The sequence below is a fragment of the Chelmon rostratus genome, chromosome 5 (assembly GCF_017976325.1).
Source record: "Chelmon rostratus isolate fCheRos1 chromosome 5, fCheRos1.pri, whole genome shotgun sequence".
NCBI lineage: Eukaryota > Metazoa > Chordata > Actinopteri > Chaetodontiformes > Chaetodontidae > Chelmon > Chelmon rostratus.
In genome coordinates, this window is record NC_055662.1 from 2,988,319 (window position 1) to 3,008,485 (window position 20,167).

Consider the following 20,167-nt stretch of genomic DNA (forward strand, 5'->3'; position numbering starts at 1 on the left):
TCTGCCAGTTTTTCTTAGCCTTGATGAGAAATCACATGCACTCAGACACCATGTAAGGAGGTTTCCAAATTCTGTACTTTATATTTTTGGTTTTTCCTGTGGGAGGCCCTCAAGTTTAAGATAATGTCCCTACAGGAGCCCTGTTTTCTGATGGAAATACAGCACAACCAAAGGTCTTTCCCAGCTGCTGAATGTATAACTTGAACTTTATTGTGGAGGTGTGTGTGTTCTGTGTTTGCACCTTTTAGCAAAACTGCCCTCAGTGTCACTCGACCTGTTTGCACCATAAGCAACACCCTGGTTAAAACATTAGAGGTTTCAATATTACGCCATGAAGTTTAGTCAAGACTGTACTGTTTGCACATTTAAGCCTAAAGCCACCACAGTTGATCCCAGACTCTTAATCATACCAGCTGTGTGCAAGGCAGCAGATCTAATGATCCTTCTACAGCATAACTAGCTTAAACAAAAACAAAAAAAAAGTCAAGTCATGAGCAGCTAATCAGTCCACCAAACACAGCCAGGGCTGTTTCACTGTTGTCATACTTGTGCAATGACAACAATCAAAGTGTTTTGGCATTCAAAGACTCTCCTTTGCTTCTCTCTCAGTGCGCGGGCCCTGCCTATTCATTGCTGTCATACCTAACTGCTGAAAAAAAAAGATAGTTATGGATGAGTTGATCTTATTATAGCGCTGAGACTTCATTGGTGCGCTTTGAGAAAGAGTGAGAATTTTATCTGGTGAGTAGATTAAACGGGTGATAAATGAGAAGAAGAAAAACATACAGAATACCTGTGTATATGTTGCCTACATACTTCATTTGTTTTATATAACTTAGTCAGGAAATTTGTGTTTGGTTGATTATTTCTTTGTTGTAACAATGTTTCGTGGCAATAAATCTTATACCATTGGAAAGCCTGTTCATTTCCCTTTTAAATGGGTCATGTTTGTAAGGAACATGCATCTGTGGGATGAGCAGCAAAGCTCAGTATGTGGTTTGCGCCCATGAAAAATTTGCCAAATTTTAATAATGAGATTTATTGCCAAGAAGCATTGTTACAACAAAGAAATAATATACCAAATACAAATTTGCTATGTTTATATAGTATTATTACGATATACTGTATATTACTATATATTATTATTATTGTTGTTAGTAATGTTATTATTGTTATTATATTATTAGTATTAGCAGTAGTAACAACATCTCAGGCTCATTATATGATGCACAGGACACACCTGTATGATATCAGACTAATCCAGTGAGATGTTATGCATGGTAATGTTGCATCATGCCAATCGTGAGAAGTCAGTTAGTCAGTCAACCATGCTTGTTTCGTTGTTGTCATAGTTGAACGGAGGCCTGCCTTCTAACTCTGAAGACGGTTATCTCAGGTGAGGTGATTTCAGTGTGGAGCTTTTACTTCAATTATTCATCTCATGCCATTCATAATTGGTGTACCAGCTCCTAAAAGTCCTCATACCTAAATGACAAAATGGTTGATTGGCAAATGTCTTCCAAATGACATTTATTCTCTTCTATAATTAGGGTCTAACTAATGAGGATGGTTAAAAAAAAAATCAGAGAAAATTAGATAAGATTCACAGAATAAAAAAGTAGATTTGTTTTACACTGTAATGTTGATGGACAAAAAAAATTCAAGCCTGAGGAAAATCACAGAGCAAATCCATGTATTTGGCAAATACCTGGAGTGCTACAACACTATTTGATAGGGTTTACTTCACTTGTAACCGATCCACTGAAATATGCTCGAATGGCCCCAGAAATGACTTGGATTGGCTGAGGACAGAAAACATACGTATGTGCTGTTTTAACCATTTACTCATGTAGGCTAAGTGTTTCTCACGTGAGTGCAGATAATCAGTCAAATTTGTCTATTTGCCATAGAACTAGTTTTAGGGACAGGACCTCTCTATTGCGCTCTCCACCCTGGTAAAAAACAGCTTTCTACTGATGAGATCCCACCCTAGACAAATTCTAGTTGTTTAATTTCAGTCAACCTACTCATGTGAAATAAATAATTATGTGAACAGCACCAGTGTGGACCAGGCACTGTCGCTGTGTGACCTTTCCCCTGCATGGCGCTATCTAGTGAACTCTTTCTGCACGTGGGCCAAGAGAGTTCTCGTGATTCAAGTTGAACTGATGCATCTGCACATGTATGAAAACAGACAGTGATCAGTGATTAGAGACCTCGATAAGATCTTTTCATGTCCGGTCAACATATACTGGTATCTCAAAACCAAAGGGCTAGCCCAGTAACAACCAGTATACTGGCGTGCATTCCCGCCCTCCACAGCTGATCCCAGACAGACAGCTGAGTCTTAATGCTAAGTTACAACTGAGGGAAAAGAATGAAAGTGAACATATCAGTCAGTCAGTCAACCATGGCTGTTTTTTTGTCATCATACCTGTACAGAGCCCCGCCTCCTCACTCTGCTGATAAAAAGGATCACCTTTTCAGTGCAGCTCTGATACTTCCCTTGAAGAACTTTGAGGAAGACTGACGCAGGTGAGTGAACTCAACAGAAATAAATGTACTATAATAATATATATATAATATATAGCATCTATATGTGTGGATTATAAAAGAAGACAGCATTGTTAACTTGATTAATTGGTGATTACTTGTGATTAGATGGAGCATTACATTTCCTAGTTATCAGAGTCAGTACAATATTTTGTAGATACACACATTGTATGCTGTGCCAAAAGATTAAACCAAAATGACTATAAAACACAACTGAAAACTACTGCAGCATTTGTGACTATGTCAAGAAAATAGAGGAGAAAAAAATTCACATCAGCCTGCAATAAATAGGATGTTCTTTGAAATGCCAACCAGAATTTTGAAAATTTAATCCAAATATCGATTCATCAAATTGAAGAGTAAGGTTCGACTAAAAAATGACAGAGCTATTGTTCCAATGCAAATTAGCTTTACTTTGAGACTATCTGGCATCAAACAGCTCCTGACGATGGTTTCTGAGTGAAGCCAAAAGCTTGAGACTTTTTTCCAGTTACCCTGTTCTTATTATTCAAAATATCTGTTCAGTTTATAACTTAATTTTATACTTATTAATATTGTGTTTACTGGAAAAAAAAACATATTCATACCTTTTTCACAAGAAGAAAAAGTGATTAAGCATGTTTTATAAAATGAATGAATTAATATACTGAGCATCTGAAGTATATTTACTTCACTTTTGTATACAACTAATGTTACTAAGTTGTCTTAAACTGAAGCCATTTCGCTAAAGGTTGTGTATTACAGGTCATACAGCAACATATGCTTCTAGTATATATTTAAATTCTACTTTTATTGTATATTTTTGCGACGAAAATCCAAACTTCATATTGAGAATAATACTATAAATTAAATAGAAATATATATATATTTCTTGCAGAACCTCTTGCCAAAGGTTTACCATTCAATAATTATCTGTGTGATAAATAATTATTGTATAATAACTTTGCCTAGTGTCTCCTGAAATCCAACAGACACCAGCAGCCTGTCACCTTGAATTCCCTGTGACAGGTTTCCATCATCATGGCAGCATCAGCATCCACGACCCACGGTAACTCTACAGAGACTTATCAACACATGCTGTATCACAGATAGAGCCAGTGAGAAATCAATCTATAACACATGAAATAGAGACAACGATAAGGTCACAGAGACAAGGAGGAAGAAGAGGCAGTGTGCTAAATGCACTGTGTATCCAGGCGGCTCAGGAGGGAAAATGGTTCTACAGCTTTAAGACTTAACTGAGGAACCCAAAATTAAGCCGTCCATCCCTTCTTTAGTTATAATTTCATGATTTACTAGTTCTGATTGAGACTCACAATGACAGGATCAGGTGACATAGAAAGTACCTAAAATATCACGCTTTAAAAGAGCAACTCATCTGTCTTGAAAACCTACAGGAATGCTTATTTTCGAGATCCATGATGAGGATTTCGAGGGAACGTGGTCCTAATGACTCACTCAAATTTAAGAGTTACAGAACCAAAGTGTAATTCAAAACAAACCTGTTTAATGACATATTGCATGAATTACTGACACAAATGGAAACCAGAAAATAACAATGTGCTCAAAGTCATTGTGGAAATTTGTAATGCTTTTTGTTGTTGTTGTTTCACAGCATCGAATCTCAGGGTTGTGGTGTTTGGAAAGAGTCAGAAAAAAAAGACAATACTAACTAACTTCATCACAGGGAAACAAGATTTCATTTCTCTGAAAATGACCACGAGATCTACAGTCACTCAGGGAGAGTGGAGGAAAATAGCTTTAACGGTGGTGAACACCTCGGACATCTTCAGTGCACCAGTGGAAAAAGTGAGACATGAGATGAAGAAGTGTGTGGCCCTTTGTCCACCTGGACCAAATGTTCTCCTGCTGTTAGTGAAGCCTTCTGATTTCAGCGAACAGGACAGGCAGAAAGTACATTTCATTCTGGGCTTCTTTGGTCGAGATTCTTTCAAATACTCGATGGTCATCTTGACACATGGCCAGGTGGCGAAGAGTTCGGCGGTGGATCAACTCATACGAGACTGCAGACGAAGGCAGCACAGAGTGAACTTTGATAAAAAAGGGCTTTCAGAATCTGATCCTGTAGAACTCATTGAAAAGATGGAGAAAATGGTGTGCGACAACAGAGGAGGACATCTAAACTGCACTGAAGGGGATGAGCCCTTCACATTGTCTGAACCTCTGAACCTAGTGTTGTGTGGGAGATCCGGGACCTGGAAGAGTTCAGTTGCTAATGCCATTCTGGGAGAGCGAAAGTTTGGTCCACCTGCTGACATGTCCGAGTGTATTAAAAAAGAGGGAGGGGTGTGTGGACGGTGGGTTTCCTTGGTGGAGCTGCCTGCCTTGTATGGAAAACCTCAGGAGGCTGTCAATCAGAATATATTCAGGTGTTTCTCCTTCTGTGATCCTGGGGGCATCCATGCCCTCATCCTGGTCCTTCCTGTGGACTCCCTCACTGATGAAGACAAGAAAGAGATAGAGACCATCCAGAAGACATTCACCTCTCAAATGAATGACTTCACTGTGATTCTGTTCACTGTGGAATCAGATCACAATCCTCCTGATGCTATTAGTCATGTAAAGAGGGACAGAGACATCCAGCTGCTCTGTCAGAGCTGTGGAGGACGATACATTGTCTTCAACATCAAGGACAAGCAGCAGTTCTCTGAGGTGTTGCATACTGTGGAGGACATGACAGCTGCGGGATCCAGATGCTTCACAAAGCAAATGATTGTTAAGCCTCGGCAGCAAAAGAGCGGAAGTTGTACTGCTGAACCAGAGGTGCCAAATTCTGAAAATCAGAGCGCGAAGTGTCTCAGGATGGTGCTGATTGGTAAGACTGGCTGTGGAAAGAGTGCCACCGGAAACACTATTCTGGGCAAAGAATGCTTCAAAGCCAGATTGTGCATGACGTCAGTGACCAAGCTTTGCCAAAAAGAAACAGGAGAGATCGACGGGCAGCCTGTCGCTGTGGTCGACACGCCCGGCTTGTACGACACAAATCTGTCCAATTATGAAGTGCAACAGGAGCTTGTGAAATGCATCAGCTTGTTAGCTCCAGGACCTCATGTGTTCCTACTGGTGTTGCAGACGGGCCGCTTTACAAAAGAGGAGAAAGATACCGTGGAGCTGATCAAGAGTATTTTTGGCAAGAAGTCACAAGACTTCATCATTGTGATATTCACCAGAGGAGACGATCTTAAAGAGCAAACAATTGAGAGCTACATAGAAGAAGACAGTGAAGACTTTGTCAAAAAGCTGATTGCTGACTGTGGAGGAAGATACCAGGTCTTCAATAACAACGATCGGACAAATAACACGCAAGTCAGACAGCTGCTGAACAATGTAGAGCGAATGGGAAAGAAAAATGGCGGCAGCTGCTACACCACAGAGATGTTCCAGGAGGCCGAGGCAGCCATACAAAGTGAAGTGAAGAGGATCCTGAAAGGGAAAGAGGAAGAGATGCAGAGAGAAAAGGAGGAGCTGGAAAGAAAACGTGACGAGGAAGTTCAAGAGAAGGAGAAAAAGATGAAACAAGAGAGAGCAGAGAGAGACAAAGCACTGAAGGAAAAGAAGGAGCACCTCAACAGAGAACAGGAGAAAAGGAAGAGGGAAGAGGAAAAGAGGAAGGAAGACAACAAGAGTTGGAAAATGTATGAAGAACAGCTACGACAGCAGTGGAAACAAAAAATTGAAGCTCTAGAGGAAAAAATCACATCTGAATCAGATAAAAGTGCAACCGCCGACAGGAAGCTGATGCAAAGCCGAAAGGAGATGAGACAAGAACGAGAGGCGTGGGAGAAAGAGCGAAAAGAATGGTGGGAGGCGCGACATCGAGAAGACCAGCAGAGACAAGAAGAGGAGCAAGCGCGACTCAAGAGGCTCAGAGAAGAATATGAGCAGGAAAAAAACGAATATGAAAAGAAAATAAAAGAAGATAGACTCAGGAGAGAACGAGAGGAGAGCGAATGGAAGGTGGCGCAAGAAAGCTACAAGAAAAGAGAGCAAGAAATGAAGAGAAGAAATGCCGAGGAGGCCAGGAAGCAAGCTGAAGAATTCAATGAGTTCAGAAACAAATACACAGCGGACTTTGCAGCTCTGATGGAAAAGCACGACAAAGAAATGGAGGACATCAACCAGAAGCTACGGAAACAGACTGAAGTCATGAAGGAACGTCTGCTCATGAAAAAGGAGTATCAGAGAGACTTTGATAGACTGAAGAGGAAACAAGAGCAAGAGCTGCATGAGCTTGAACAGACTCTCTCCGAAGAAAATGAGGATGAAGAAATCGAAACACTGAAGAAAAGACATGATGAAGAAGTCAGTGTCTGGGTACAAGAAAATGCAGAGAAAGCCTTAGCAGATAAGACTTGCTGCATTTTATGAGGTGCTGGCTTTCATCTGCACGTCTCTAGAGCAGCGTGGCTTTACTGAACTGAGTGAGCATTTGGTTTTGAAGACTTAAAACACAATATAAATTTTAACAGTTTCTCTTTTCCTGTTGAACTAATGTAATGTAATGTTTGTCTGTAGATGATATGCACTTAATGCTTTCATCCAGTCCTTCATGTTCAGTAGTTGTATTACTCAATCTAGCCAAGGCTTGACATACAAATACTGTATTTTAGTAAGAAACACTCTTAGATGAGCTTGTTCCATGTTGTCATTTGACATTATCTTTTTTTTTTCCTTTTGCAAATTAAACAAAATGGATATTTACCTGTTTACATTTTAACACACAAGAGTTCCTGCAGCAAATATTAACTGCAAACTAAAATCATGAATAAATGTTGACTCATCATAAGACCAGTGACACCTGACACAGCAGAAACACTAAGTAACATGCATTCATCAAAAAGCAATGCAATGATTATGACAATGATAACATTCAGTCTCACAAAGTTAATGTCCTGTCTTGGTTCAGTTTGTGTTCATGTGCAGATCAACACCGTGTTGGCCATGTTTGAGTGTATGTTTATCTTATGTGAGGTGCAAGTCATTCATGTTTCCAACCTGATCAATCCCGAAATGAAAGCTTTTTTCTTGCTAATAAGCTGCAGTACAAAACTGAACAACAGTGAATAAGGTGTTTCAATGGCTGCCTGAATGAAATCAGGCTAAATCCCAACCAAAACAGCTATGAGCTCTATTCACTGTGATTGCTTATTACATTATGAAAAGTTATACAAAGTTACTTGTGTGTAGTGTGTGTATGAAGACCTGCCTTCCATTTCTATCTCTTGATTATTTTTTTAAGATTAAACCCTTCATTTTGAATCTGAATGAAGGTGAGACAACCTGACTGTTCTTGGATGGTGCTTTTAAAAGATGAGCGTCAAGTTTAGGTCGTGAATTCATTTAATCAAATAATCAAATATTTAATCAAATATTTACACATACTGTGTGCTACGAGCACATTCTTTAACTGCCGATCTATGGAGAACAATGAAGAAGCTCCAACAAATCAGCTGATGTAGTCTGAAGATACCAAACTTGGAAGCATCATCATCATAACACAGTTTCTTTATCTTCATAATCGGTGGCCGCGTCTGCTGGAGCCGGTTTTACCAGATTCTGATCTAACTGTGTAGCTCAGTGCCCTCTGGACTCTGAATAATCACGACTAAATAATAATTAGATATCCAAAATCTCAATCGCTTCTTACAAAGGTACTTCAGCACACACTCTTAGCATGCATGCTGCTATTAGTTAGCATGTTAGCTAGCATGGCAATCCTGCTCCTGTCCTCCCATGAACAAAACAGATCAGACCAGATCCTCGCAAGGAAAGAGAGGAAACCTTAAAATAGTTGGCTCAGGGTATGCTTGCTACACTACTAACCATACATATTGTACTCTTATGATTGGACAGGGCAGGGCTTCCTAAACTTTTTTATCTTGGGATCCAAAAATCAAATTCATTAGTCCCATGTGCTCCAGGTGATGAAGAAAACAACAACTAACCTTCTCTTTCACTATGGAAGCACGCTGTCTTTAGATGTTTTCTTCTATGTTCTACAAGAACTCGCCTTTCTCTTGTGCTGTTTTGTGTTGTATGCATTTACTGCTTTAATAACTTTTAGTACTTAACGACACTCCCCACAAAACACACTGAAGTGCTCCTTATCATTTCTAAGTGGTCTCACAAAAAAAAAAATTATTATAAAGTATTTTAAGCTCAAGGTCCACTTACTGGCTTCAGTCTAGGTGATGATCACATGATTACAAGTGATATGTGATATTAAACATGTTGCGTTTGGGCTTCTTCATGATGCTTGGCTGTGGAAGGACTGAATCTGGCAACCAATTTCACTTCACTCACTTGATTTGGAGTGTGTGACATTGAGGAAATTGCAATCAGTTACCACAGAGATAGACAGAGATAGAACTGTCAGCGTTTTATCAAATTTGAATAAATCCTTTCAGATCCCTTATCATATTGTTTAAGTTTAACTTGTTCAATTAGGATAATAAAGTTAGAAATAAACTAATACTCAAGAAATGATTTAGTTGAGATTAAGTTTATTTATTTATCTGACACTTTTATCGGTCACGTGAGACGTGTCCTCACCTACACCAACACTTTTTAATGGCAGGCTAATGTTCACCACTTGTATGTTGTTCACCAGTTGTAGCCTACTTGCTCTTGCTTATCTTTTTTTTTTTAACCTCCTTTTCACATTTTAAGATAAAAAAAACCCCATAATTTGAAACAAGATCATGACGACAATGTACCAGATCTAAAGCAAGAGCGTGACCACAAAACGATGGATCTGACTAAAGAACATGACGAGAGACTAAAGGACCTAAAGCAGCAGCATGAGGACAAAATAACAGCAGGGCAGGAATTATACTACAGCCAAAAGGCCGGTGCAGTGGATGCCCTGGGGTGCAGCTAAACACTGTGTGGCATAAGCAAGTGCGTTTTAAAATGTACAAGCATATTGCTCACTACGGTGTTAGCGAACTACAAACAAACATGGAGTTTGTAAGTTTCTGTGAGATGCTTATCTGCATATGGTATTCAGTAATATTCCATTTACGGTGATGATAGGTATGCTCCTGTATTAAAGTTACAAAATGAGTAAACTCACGATCAACGTGTTCAGGGGACACACCCTGTTTTTTACCTAATGCAACCAGGCATACTATTTTCCTCAGCAGGAGGCTTCCATTTAATTCAAGTACTGTATGTATACTTTTTAATTTACAGTCTAATAAAGTGTGTTCGCACTGATTACTGACGATGGCAGATCAGGCTAACTGTTAGCTAATTGTACTAGTTTCCAGTAGTAGTATGCAGTAAAGGGTTGCCCTTTGAACATTTTAAACACCTAGAAACAGCTAATAATTCTCTGTTTAATACCTCCTCTTTCTGTCAGCTGCTATATGTCTGCAGTATATCTAGTGAAGCGACAAGCGGTCTCGCCAGTGTGTTGAATGTTTAATGTGTAAAACAGTGTAATAAGTCATTTTTGCAGCACTCTTATGATCCCAAACTCAAATGCTAATAGTTGCATGTGTGTTGAAGCTTAAGATTAATCTTGACCTTAGCCAATTTATAGACTTTATTTTATGATTAAACATTCAAATAAAGAATCTAAATGAAGAGCATGGCAGTATGATGACAGATCTGAAGCAAGAGTGTGAATACAAAATGTATCTGAATCTGAAGCAAGAGCACGGTAAGACAATGACGGAACAAGCAAAAGAGAAAATAATCTGAACAAAGACCATGGCCAAAAAAAGGTGGATCTGAAACAAGAGTACGACAAAAAAAATAAGGAATCTGAAGGAAGGTCACATCAAGGAAACGAGGCATCTGAAGCAAGACCATGATAACAAAATGTCTGCTCAAAAACAAGAGCACGACAACAAGATAACTGATCTCAGGCAAGAATGTGGCAGAAAAAAATAAAGATTTGATAAAAGAGCATCATGACAACATAAAAGATATACGGCAAGAGCACATCAACAGAATAAATCATCTGAAGCAGGATGATGATAACAGCGTAGAAGACATGAAGCAAGAGCATCGTAGCAAAATGACGGATCGGATGCAACAGCATGATGACAAAATAAATGGTCCAAACCAAGACCGTGATGACACAATGGAGGATCTGAAGATAAAACATGGCAAAGACAACAGAGCAAACAAGAGCAGGATGAGAACATTAAGAGTCTGAAGCAAAAACCCGAGAAACTAAAGGATGTAAAGCAGGACGCCGTACTGCAATGGAATACATCATTATTATCATTATTAACCCAACAGTAACAGTTTACACATTATGAGCTCTGTTCTTTGCCTTAGTGTGTTATTTTACAGTTTGGGCCATCATTTCTAATATTGACTGTTTTTGCTTTAGATGGAGACAAAAGTACGTAGAAAATCTAAATTTAAAAAAACACATTTTTATGATGGAAACAAGACTGTGTGGATATCTTAATAATGTATTACTTTTACTTCTGTTTTGAAATTGACGCTGATTTCCATCAGTCAACTGGATAGTCAATATTATCATTTTAAAGCTGGAGTGCTGAACTTTGACATATAAATGAACTTTCATGGCCCGTGCCAAAACAGGTGTGGATGATTTCTCACTGCTGGATAAATCCCTCTGGATTTCGCAGCACGCCGGAGGTGGTGCCCCAGTAGCATCTTACGTCAACTAGAAAAGAGTGGTTTGCTGGAGCGAAGGTGGGGAGCAAACATAGTGAGGGTAGCAGCACTAGTAGGCTATTGAATGTAGAAACATGGCTGAGGTGAGTCCACAGTGTTTGTGTAATTACCCTCACAGCCATAGGGGGGAAACGACAGTTCCACCATGCAGGTTTAAATCTCTCATATTTGTTTTAATGGGTTTAGTTCATTTTTTGGTTTTGATGAAGTTATGTTCAGGATGATTCAGTGATTATTATAGTGTAAATGTGTCACACTTTATATTTTGTTTTGTCAGATTTCTAAGACAGCTAATAAGAACTCTATTGTGGGCATGGTAGCATTTGTGCATGGAAAGATCTTATTAAAGTGGGTCTAAAAAATGTGCCGTCTTTGCGGGGGTACAGATCAGTGTTACTTCAAGGATTTCTGTCTTCCTTTAATCTTTTTAATGGCTGACCACAGCAGCAATAATAATGTTAGCTGCTACTGGGTGTCACTTTAGAGATTCCAGTTTACCCTTATATACCTTTTAAAGGTTTGATGTGATTACAGTATCTTTTGAATTATTCTGACTGCTTCAGTGTTTTTGTTTTCCGACAAATCTGACATTTGTGTGGAAAACTGCAGTCAGGGGTTATATGTAAAGCATCATCCCGACCCTTTGCCTCCTTTCAGTCAGCTGAGGGTGCCCAGTGGTGACTGTGAATAAAACTGTTCCTATTGGAACTTACTGTATAACACCCACCAGACGTCATTTAGAGAACGTGTTCTTACCTGTACTGTACAACCATCATGTTCTGCTCCCCGCAGTGTCTGGCACAGCGGATGTACCTCATCCAGCTGGACTTACTGGGATCATTACCATCAATAAAGTGCTGTAACGTCCCATCTGCATCATAGATCTGGAACACACAAATATGCACGGTCAGAACTGAAAGCGGTGCATGTACAAAAGAGCTGTGTTCGCTGCAATCCATTAAGTACTATAATGACCTTTATTCCCTGCATAGCTGATAAAAGCAGTGTTACAGTTAGAAGTTACACACACAAGATTGTATTTCTAGTTTATTTTTCATCTTTAAAGGATAGTAATATCACATCCAATTACATCTTGGACTGGGGCTGCAGCTACTGCAATGATCATTTGTTATCAATTAATTCCACCATTTATTACATTTCACTAAGATTCATTATTATTATATTATTATTATTATTAGATTATATAAAAACAACTAAAATCAATGGATTATTGAAATAGTTGCTAATTAATTTTTTTCTGACCGACTAATGGAAAAATCACTCAGGTCTCATCTCTCAAGACACTCTGAGAAATAAGCACAATCATCTATCTGCATTAGTTTTCAGTCACTAGACTACTGCACATTAGAATTATTATTTGTTTATCTATTTTAAGTACAAAATATGACTCGATTTCACATAAACTGTGCATTTATTTGCTTTTTGTATTGTTAATGAATGTTGTTGGCTTTGTTTTTTGGGAAGTTTTTCAAATGTAATTTCATTCATACAGCTACAGTCTGTTCTCTCTTTTCTTCTTTGTATATCTGACTTCAATATAAAAACAGACATTGGATATAAAAGAATTTGGACATATTACAGATCTATAAGAACAGAGGTGAAGACAGTCAGACGTTTAGATTAGAAGACGAGCTCGCTGCTCAGGACGTGCAGTCTCTTCTGTGTGTCATAGATCTCATGAGGAACGATATACAGACTCTTACATATAGATATATGGATGATAGATCTGCAGGGTTGGGGCTTGGGGTGGAAGGTGAAGAACTCCCTGCAGACATGCCACATCTGAAATCCTCTGGGATTTCACTCCTACAAGATTTACTCCCATGTTTAGGACATATAGTGTTTAATGTCACACTCATATAGCTAAAAGTAATACAACAATAAAAAGGTAACATGTGTGTCAGTGGAGAAGATCTGAAACAGTTTTATGTCATGTGTCATGTGTCATGGAGCTGAAAATAGCTTTCTGTAAAATGTTCCACAGTATTTATACCCACAGATTAGTTTAAGTGGTGAACTGTAAAACTATAGGTAGTACAGGCATATTTATGGGAAGCCAAGGTCACAAATCTGTACATTTTAAGAGATCCATCACATAATAGTGTGATCATGTTTCAGTTTAAGGTCAGAGTTTTCTTAAGAATGAACAGTCCTGCACTCGCAGCTCAAACAAAAAGAAATAACTCCAGCTGATTTGAAATGTTTTAAGCAAGCCTTGGCAACAAATCATTAGCCTCTTATCCGCAGTCAGGCTGAAGCTGTGATTATTAGAGGCCTGCTGGGTGTTAAACGTTATACAAACCTGATTTACACCGGCTTAAAAGCTTCACTGTTCCGTCTGCCAACGTCTCGGCCATAAAAACAAGTTCTGAGGTCTAAAAATATGTTTTCAGAGTGACAGTGGAAGGTAGCGCCTGAAACAAGATACATGAACACGAAGATTAAACCAAACAAATCTTCATTTAGAAAAAAGAGTGAGGAAGAAGCTTTTATTTTTTCTTTTGCTGCTCTTGTGGCAGGGTGTAAGGAAGACACTATCAGTCCGTCCACAGCAAAACACAGCATGACTGCAAGCACTGAGCAGCTTTCTGCAGATATTCATGTTCTCCAGACAGCGAGTCCTCATGATTTCAACTTTTCCTCTAGTGAGGCCTTAACTTTCTCTTGTACACACAAAATATTAACTGAATAGTCGGACTGACTTTTGTTTGGATGGCCCCGTGACCTCTCCTTTTGTGTAGCCCTCAGGACAAACTTTACATTTTACCAGACCAGCTCAAAAGCTCAAACCCAAAATTTTCACCAGACATGAGAAATGGGCAGCACACAAGAAGCACAGCGGGAAATCTCATCCAGCTGAATTTAATACACACCAACATGAAAAGCAGCTGATATCAGCAGCCCGTATGAGAGGTATACAGGAAGAAAATAGTACCAATAGGCTTTAGGTATGTAGCTTTGTTTCTTATTAGGAACATTTAAAAGTCAACATAACAATAAAACTATTCAGAATAAAAGAAAATCAACAGTACAATTCACAGCTACAATAAGCAGTTAGAAAGAGTCGATCTCCCTCAGCCTCCCTCAGTGTTCATTATTAATCCATCCCTCCATCCATCCGTGGTGATGCAGTGTGACTGTATTGAGGAGGCGTTGAGTGCGTTTATAAGGTGATGACCTGAGCCAATAGCCGAGCTCTGTGCTGTCCATACAGCCAACAAACAATCAATGCTGTAAATGACTGCGAGAATCAAAGGAAACAGCCTCATTTATTATTCTCTGCATGTAAGCACTTTAATGTCTGTCTGTCTGTCTGTCTGTCTGTCTGTCTGTCTGTCTGTCTGCAGACGCTTCTGCCTTTAACAGAATCATTGTCACGTCTATTATAGAATGCTATTAATAGAAATACTACATAATAATGATAGAAATGTGAAAATCGCCTCTGAGATGTTTGCCCTCCTCAGGCAGGGAGAAGGGACAGCAGGCAATGGGGCTGATGGGAAATGTGGTCTTACTTTACTCTGCACCCCTCCGTCTCTGAGTGTTATCTGTTTAGGGTTAAAAATGATGTGTGTGATGTGTGTGTGTTTCTTTTGTATCTTTGAGGTTAGAATTGAGTTTAGCTTCAGTGAGGGGATTAGGTGTGAACATGCGTGTGGTGTGTTACTTTCCCCGCCTCCTGCACTCCGCTGTTGTTTAAAGCTTTTGTTACTCGCAGCCATTTGTCACTGACGTCTATTTAAACAAATAACAGTATGTTTAACAGCCTCCTGCGTCGTCCTGCTCCACTTTACTCTGCGCTGCCGTGGGTTTGGCCTTCCAAAATAGTGGGAGCACCTAAAGGCAGCCTGGCAACAAAAAAAAAAACAATACGTTGCCAAGTTCTGGGGGGACTGCAATAGTTGCTACAGCGCTCTGTTATTTTTAGATAGCCTAAGTCATGGCTTCATTCTAAGGCGCTGTCGACAAATGTTAATGTGGTATAAAGAGCCAGTTTTGTTGTCAATCTACTATAGCCTGAGCAGTGAGGAAGCCCCATACGTGATCTTAACAGGCACCTACCAGACATCCAGACATGAACATTATAAATGTTATTAAAAAAAATAATAATCCATTAGAACCTGTACAATAGTACTTTCTGACCACTAGAGTGCAGTAAGTCAATTTCCAATCAATCCTTCAGTGGTGAGCGGTGATATATTATTTGTTGTGTGTGATGTAGACATAAAAGATTTAACACCTAATGTTACAAACCTTTGCCAGACAGGATGACTGAATGATTGCTATTGGACAAACTCCCATGAAAACAACATCATTTTGAAGACTTTCAATATAGCACAGGACTATCAGTGGTTTGGGTTTGGTTAAGATCAGGAAAAAAATGTGGTTTTGTTCAAGTGTTCATGAAGGAAAACACTTCAAATAATAATTAAAAATAATCAAAATAGATACATGAAATATCCCAAATAAATTGTATGAAATGATATGAAACGTGTTCATTCAACTATTCAGCAGTTATTTGTGAATGTCTGAATCTTGTCATGATGCCTGTGGTTTGTATATCGTCCTGGTTTTGTGGTTTTGATTCAGTCCCGCTCAGTCTTAAGCTGCATTTTTAGAACCTGCTAATATTTTGAACGCAGTATCTCTGGTAATATGTTCCATCACATCTTCATCAACAGGAGCACCTGTGTGAGAGCCTCTGCTGACTGCACAGTAAAACGTCTGAAGCTGCAGTGAGCTGGAGCCTCTCACACCAGCAGCTGGTTTCTAGCTTGATGCTGTTCTGTCAAAGACATTTTGGCGGCCTGTGTTTATCGAATCCATCGCTGCAAAATTCCATCTGCAAGACAAACGGCCAAATGTAACATGTTGTTTAGTTCAACGGCTAGAAAATGTTGCAAACGCTGCCAGGCTGTCAGCTTCGCTTCGCAGCTCTGGCTGTCATTTTTCCATCTGAGCACAACACTTGTGACGAAACTTGATTTTTTTTTTTTTTTTTTTTTTTTTTTGCTGCAGCTTCGGTTTCTTAAAGCTCAATAAATTCTCCTTGTTTGACCTTCAGTTTGTCCGGGACGGATGACCCTTTCAGCACGGCCCTGCTTTATATTCACACTCTGAGACCACACATCATATGAGCTGCTGCTGCTGCTGCTGGAGGAGGAGCTGAGGGTTCACTGCTTTGTTCAAAAGAGCTTCAGGTTAATCTCAACTACAACTGCATCTAATGATTATTTGCATTATTGATTAATCTATTTTCTTTATTAATATTTCTGCTAAATTTTGCCAAAAACTCAGTAGTGAAAAACGTCCATATCCGCCAGTTCTATGTGATATTCAGTTTACAACACAAGGGACCAGCGAATGTTTGTCATTTTCGTTTGAAAAATGATTTCAGCAGTTAATCAATTGCCAGAATGTCATGCCAACATTACACATTGTGCAAAGTGCCTTTTTCTAAATTTTAACATAACTAAAATACATTTAGGGGGATTATTCAAGAGGTCCTTCTATACATTTAAATGTACTTTATTTTTCTGCCCTTTTTATTGGACAGTCAGTGACGAAGAGGCAGGCAGGAAACAAGTGACATGCAATATGCTCCAACCATTCAGCTACTAGAGCACTCCATGACCTTGCTGATTTTAATAAGTAGAATTTGAATGAAGTGCAGGTCTACTGAAGATATCAAAGAGGAACAGAAAGTAGAACGAAACTATTTATCTGCTTTGAACTTTTCAGTGAAACTGAAGTGGAGGGTGTCGGAGAGACAGAGAGTCTCATCTGTCTGCCTCTGCCTCTTCAGATTTACAAGAACCAGAAGAGTGGAGGTAAGAGGGGAGGATTAACACACACACACACGCGCGCGCACACACACACACACACACGCACACACACACACACACACACACACACACACACACACACACACACTACAGTGAGGGACTGTGAGTGTTTCTAAGGGGGTGGATTACAGCTCACTCTTCCAGTCATTGATCTCTGCTGTCAGTGCTTCACTTACAGCTCTGTCACTGTGTCTGTGTGTGTGTGTGTGTGTGTGTGTGTGAGTGTGTGTGTGTGTGTGTGTGTGAAAAGTATGCTATGTAATAGTAAAGCTCAAATAGAGTTTTTGTAAATTGTATATGTGTAATACAATAGATACAACGTAGAAATATAAATACAAATACGAAATGAAATAAGCATCAAACATTTGACAAACAGCAATTTTATGAACAAGCGTATTTAAATGTATATAAGAAGAAAAGATGATTTACTGTTTGATACACTGACATGACTCATGTCTAAAAACATTTACGTACTTACATTGGACATGAGCGACAAACACAGCCATGTTTCAAGCCTGCAGAGTTTGGTGGTGACTTTGATATTTAGAGGATCAGTTCCATATTTTGGGAAATGCACTTATTTGCTTTCTGGTGAGAGAGCGAGTCAGATGAAAAGGTCTCATGTTTGCGTGGTAAATATGAAGCTACAGTCAGCAGCTGCTTATCTTGGCAGAGCATAAAGACTGGGGTTTGGGGGGAAAACAGCTAGACCGGCCTTTAAAGCTAACTGATTAACATGCATAAGCATCAGGAAGTGACGGCCAAGAAATAGTCCGGCACATAACCCCTTCAATTTATATTTCGCTTTTTGTCCATATTAAACAGTGGTGGAAAGTAACTAAGTATATTTACTCAAGTACTTTACTTAAGTACCATTTTGAGGTACTTGTACCTGTATTTGACAGCTATAATTAGTCCATACTTTTCAGCGTCAGACTTCATACATAGAAGCTTATAAAATACGCCACATTGCTTCAGACTAACTACTGGTTCCCAAGCCTACGGGTCGTAGCCCTGTACAAACAAGCAGTGTCTGCTTTGGGTGCCTCATCACATTTCAGATGTCTGAGTTATCAGATGCTCCACAAAGAGACGTTTCACCCCTGAACTTCTCACATGGCTTCATTTAAACAACTGTCCGAATGATCCAATATATTAGATTATGAGAACAGATTTGTGTATCAAAACTTTTTTTTGTTGCCTTTGGTTTGAGCCCAGCTAGCTGTTTCCTCCTTTATGCTAAGCTAACTAGCTGCTGGCTGTAGCTTCATATTTACTGCACAGGCGTGAGTGTGGAATCGATTTTTTTGTGTTAGTCGAAGCCAAAGCTCAACTCTTCCTTTAAAACGCAGATTTTAGATGACTATTCAAGTAATAATGAATCCGCTCTTTAGGACAACAAAAACTTGTTGTGTGCTTTTTGAGCTGAACACACACTCTCTATTTCTGAGTTACAGCTGTTGGTGAGTGATCTGCACAACTTCAACCAGCAGCTGAGTGTGTGTGTGTGTGTGTGTGTGTGTGTGTGTGTGTGTGTGTGTGTGTGTGTATGCTTGTATGTGCATGTGTGTGTGAGAGAGAGAGACAGAGAGAGATAAAGTGTGTCTGAAATTTACTGACAGTGTTTTGACCTTTTGACCTTATTACAGAGAGTAAATCTTCTCCTTGTCTGGGCCGAGTAGACGCTACAGAGATACCCTTTGTGTGTGTGTGTGTGTGTGTGTGTCTGTGTGTGTGTGTGTGCGTGTGTGTGTGTGTGTGTCTCCAGACAGGAATGTGGGTTCAGTTATCAGTTAAAAACACTTAAGTGCAGCCCTGAAGCGACACTGGCATGTAAATGGCCGCTTCACCATCAAACGACGATGTGTGTGTGATGAATGTGTGCGTGTGTCGGTGCGTGTTAAATGTGTTTATCGCTGGGTGCGTGACGTGCGTATGTGTCAGTAAGTCACTAATGCAGCTGTGAGTTATCATGTCTTAAGGTGTTACGACACACTTACGACACTCTCTCACATAAACACACACACGCAGGATGATGCAGGAGTGTATCTGAAATCCTCCATCAGCAGAGGTCAGCAGACCATTCTGAGTTTTCTCAGGATTATTATGTGCTTTAGTTTTGGACATTAGCTGTTGTGAGCTGATATCTGGAGACAAGATTCAGTATTTTCAGTTTTGAAGATTTCCAAGCAAAGAAGGTGAATAAGCACGTTAACAAGACTCCCAAAAACAATGTTCCCCAAGAATAACTTATCGAGCCACTAGTGAATTAGCTGGTTGCAGAAGGCTTTTAGAGGTTTTTCATCTAGCAAACGTAACTGAAAAGGTAAAAATATTCTAAAGTGTGAGGAGCAAATAAAGAAATAAAACATGATCACCCCTGGAGAGTGTGTTGAGATGCAGATTGTAAAAAACATTTACTTGACACGTTATGAACAGTGTTACAGGAGTTGTTGTTTTGGCTGACGGCTTGTTACTTCTTGCAAGACATCACATACTTAACTGATCTGGGTACAAAGCACATGTAGTGTGCTCAGCTGCAGTTGTGTGGACTCGCACTGATGTTGAACATGGGCACTATCATATGATAGAGTCATTGCTTATGCAACATTTCAGGCGACAAGCCAGACGAGAAAATCTGAGCAATCAGTTTTCATGACTGGTCAGTCCCACTCCTCCAGTCTCCCCTTCGCGATCACCACTGGTACAGGAAATAAAAACCATGCAGAGTATTTTCTCTGACCTCTTCTGGTTAAAAACCAAAAGCATCTCAAATCTAAGATGATGTTCCAGTGTAAAACAATGGGCTCAGATGGTGATATCAGTGTGTACTGACCACATCCCAAGTACACTTCTGGAGCCTGGTGCAGGTTCATTTAAAAGGTCTGCTGCTGTGGTGCAACATTAAGGTCTCTGCTTAGCAAACAACTCTCAGATATTACATGTTAGTGCAAAATGTCAAATACTGCAGGATGGTGAGTTCTAGTTTCTGACTCCTGTTTCTCTCATCAGTACAGAAGGTGTTTAGATGCTCAGTAACTAATCAGCAGTATCTGCAGACAGAA

The 20,167-nt window shown here is 39.5% G+C and overlaps 2 protein-coding genes across 3 annotated transcripts in view; one reads left to right on the top strand and one right to left on the bottom strand.

Annotated features, from left to right (window-relative positions):
* Nucleotides 1–20,167, bottom strand: part of prdm6 (PR domain containing 6) — a 75,359-nt gene that overhangs the window by 30,008 nt on the left and 25,184 nt on the right. Inside the window, exon 5 of the mRNA XM_041937396.1 lies at nucleotides 11,992–12,119. Coding sequence (XP_041793330.1) covers nucleotides 11,992–12,119 — 128 coding nt within the window. The remainder of the gene's footprint in view (nucleotides 1–11,991; nucleotides 12,120–20,167) is intronic.
* LOC121606827 (GTPase IMAP family member 8-like) lies at nucleotides 2,511–8,184 on the top strand. Of its 2 annotated transcripts, none has more exons than XM_041937395.1 (3): nucleotides 2,511–2,535; nucleotides 3,505–3,601; nucleotides 4,169–8,184. In XM_041937395.1, exons 2-3 carry the CDS (start codon nucleotides 3,574–3,576, stop codon nucleotides 6,940–6,942), a joined length of 2,802 nt encoding a protein of 933 aa, XP_041793329.1. In that variant the 5' UTR covers nucleotides 2,511–2,535; nucleotides 3,505–3,573; the 3' UTR covers nucleotides 6,943–8,184. The 2 variants fall into 2 exon arrangements, with proteins under 2 accessions (XP_041793329.1, XP_041793327.1); XM_041937393.1 differs by having other exon boundaries at nucleotides 3,525–3,601.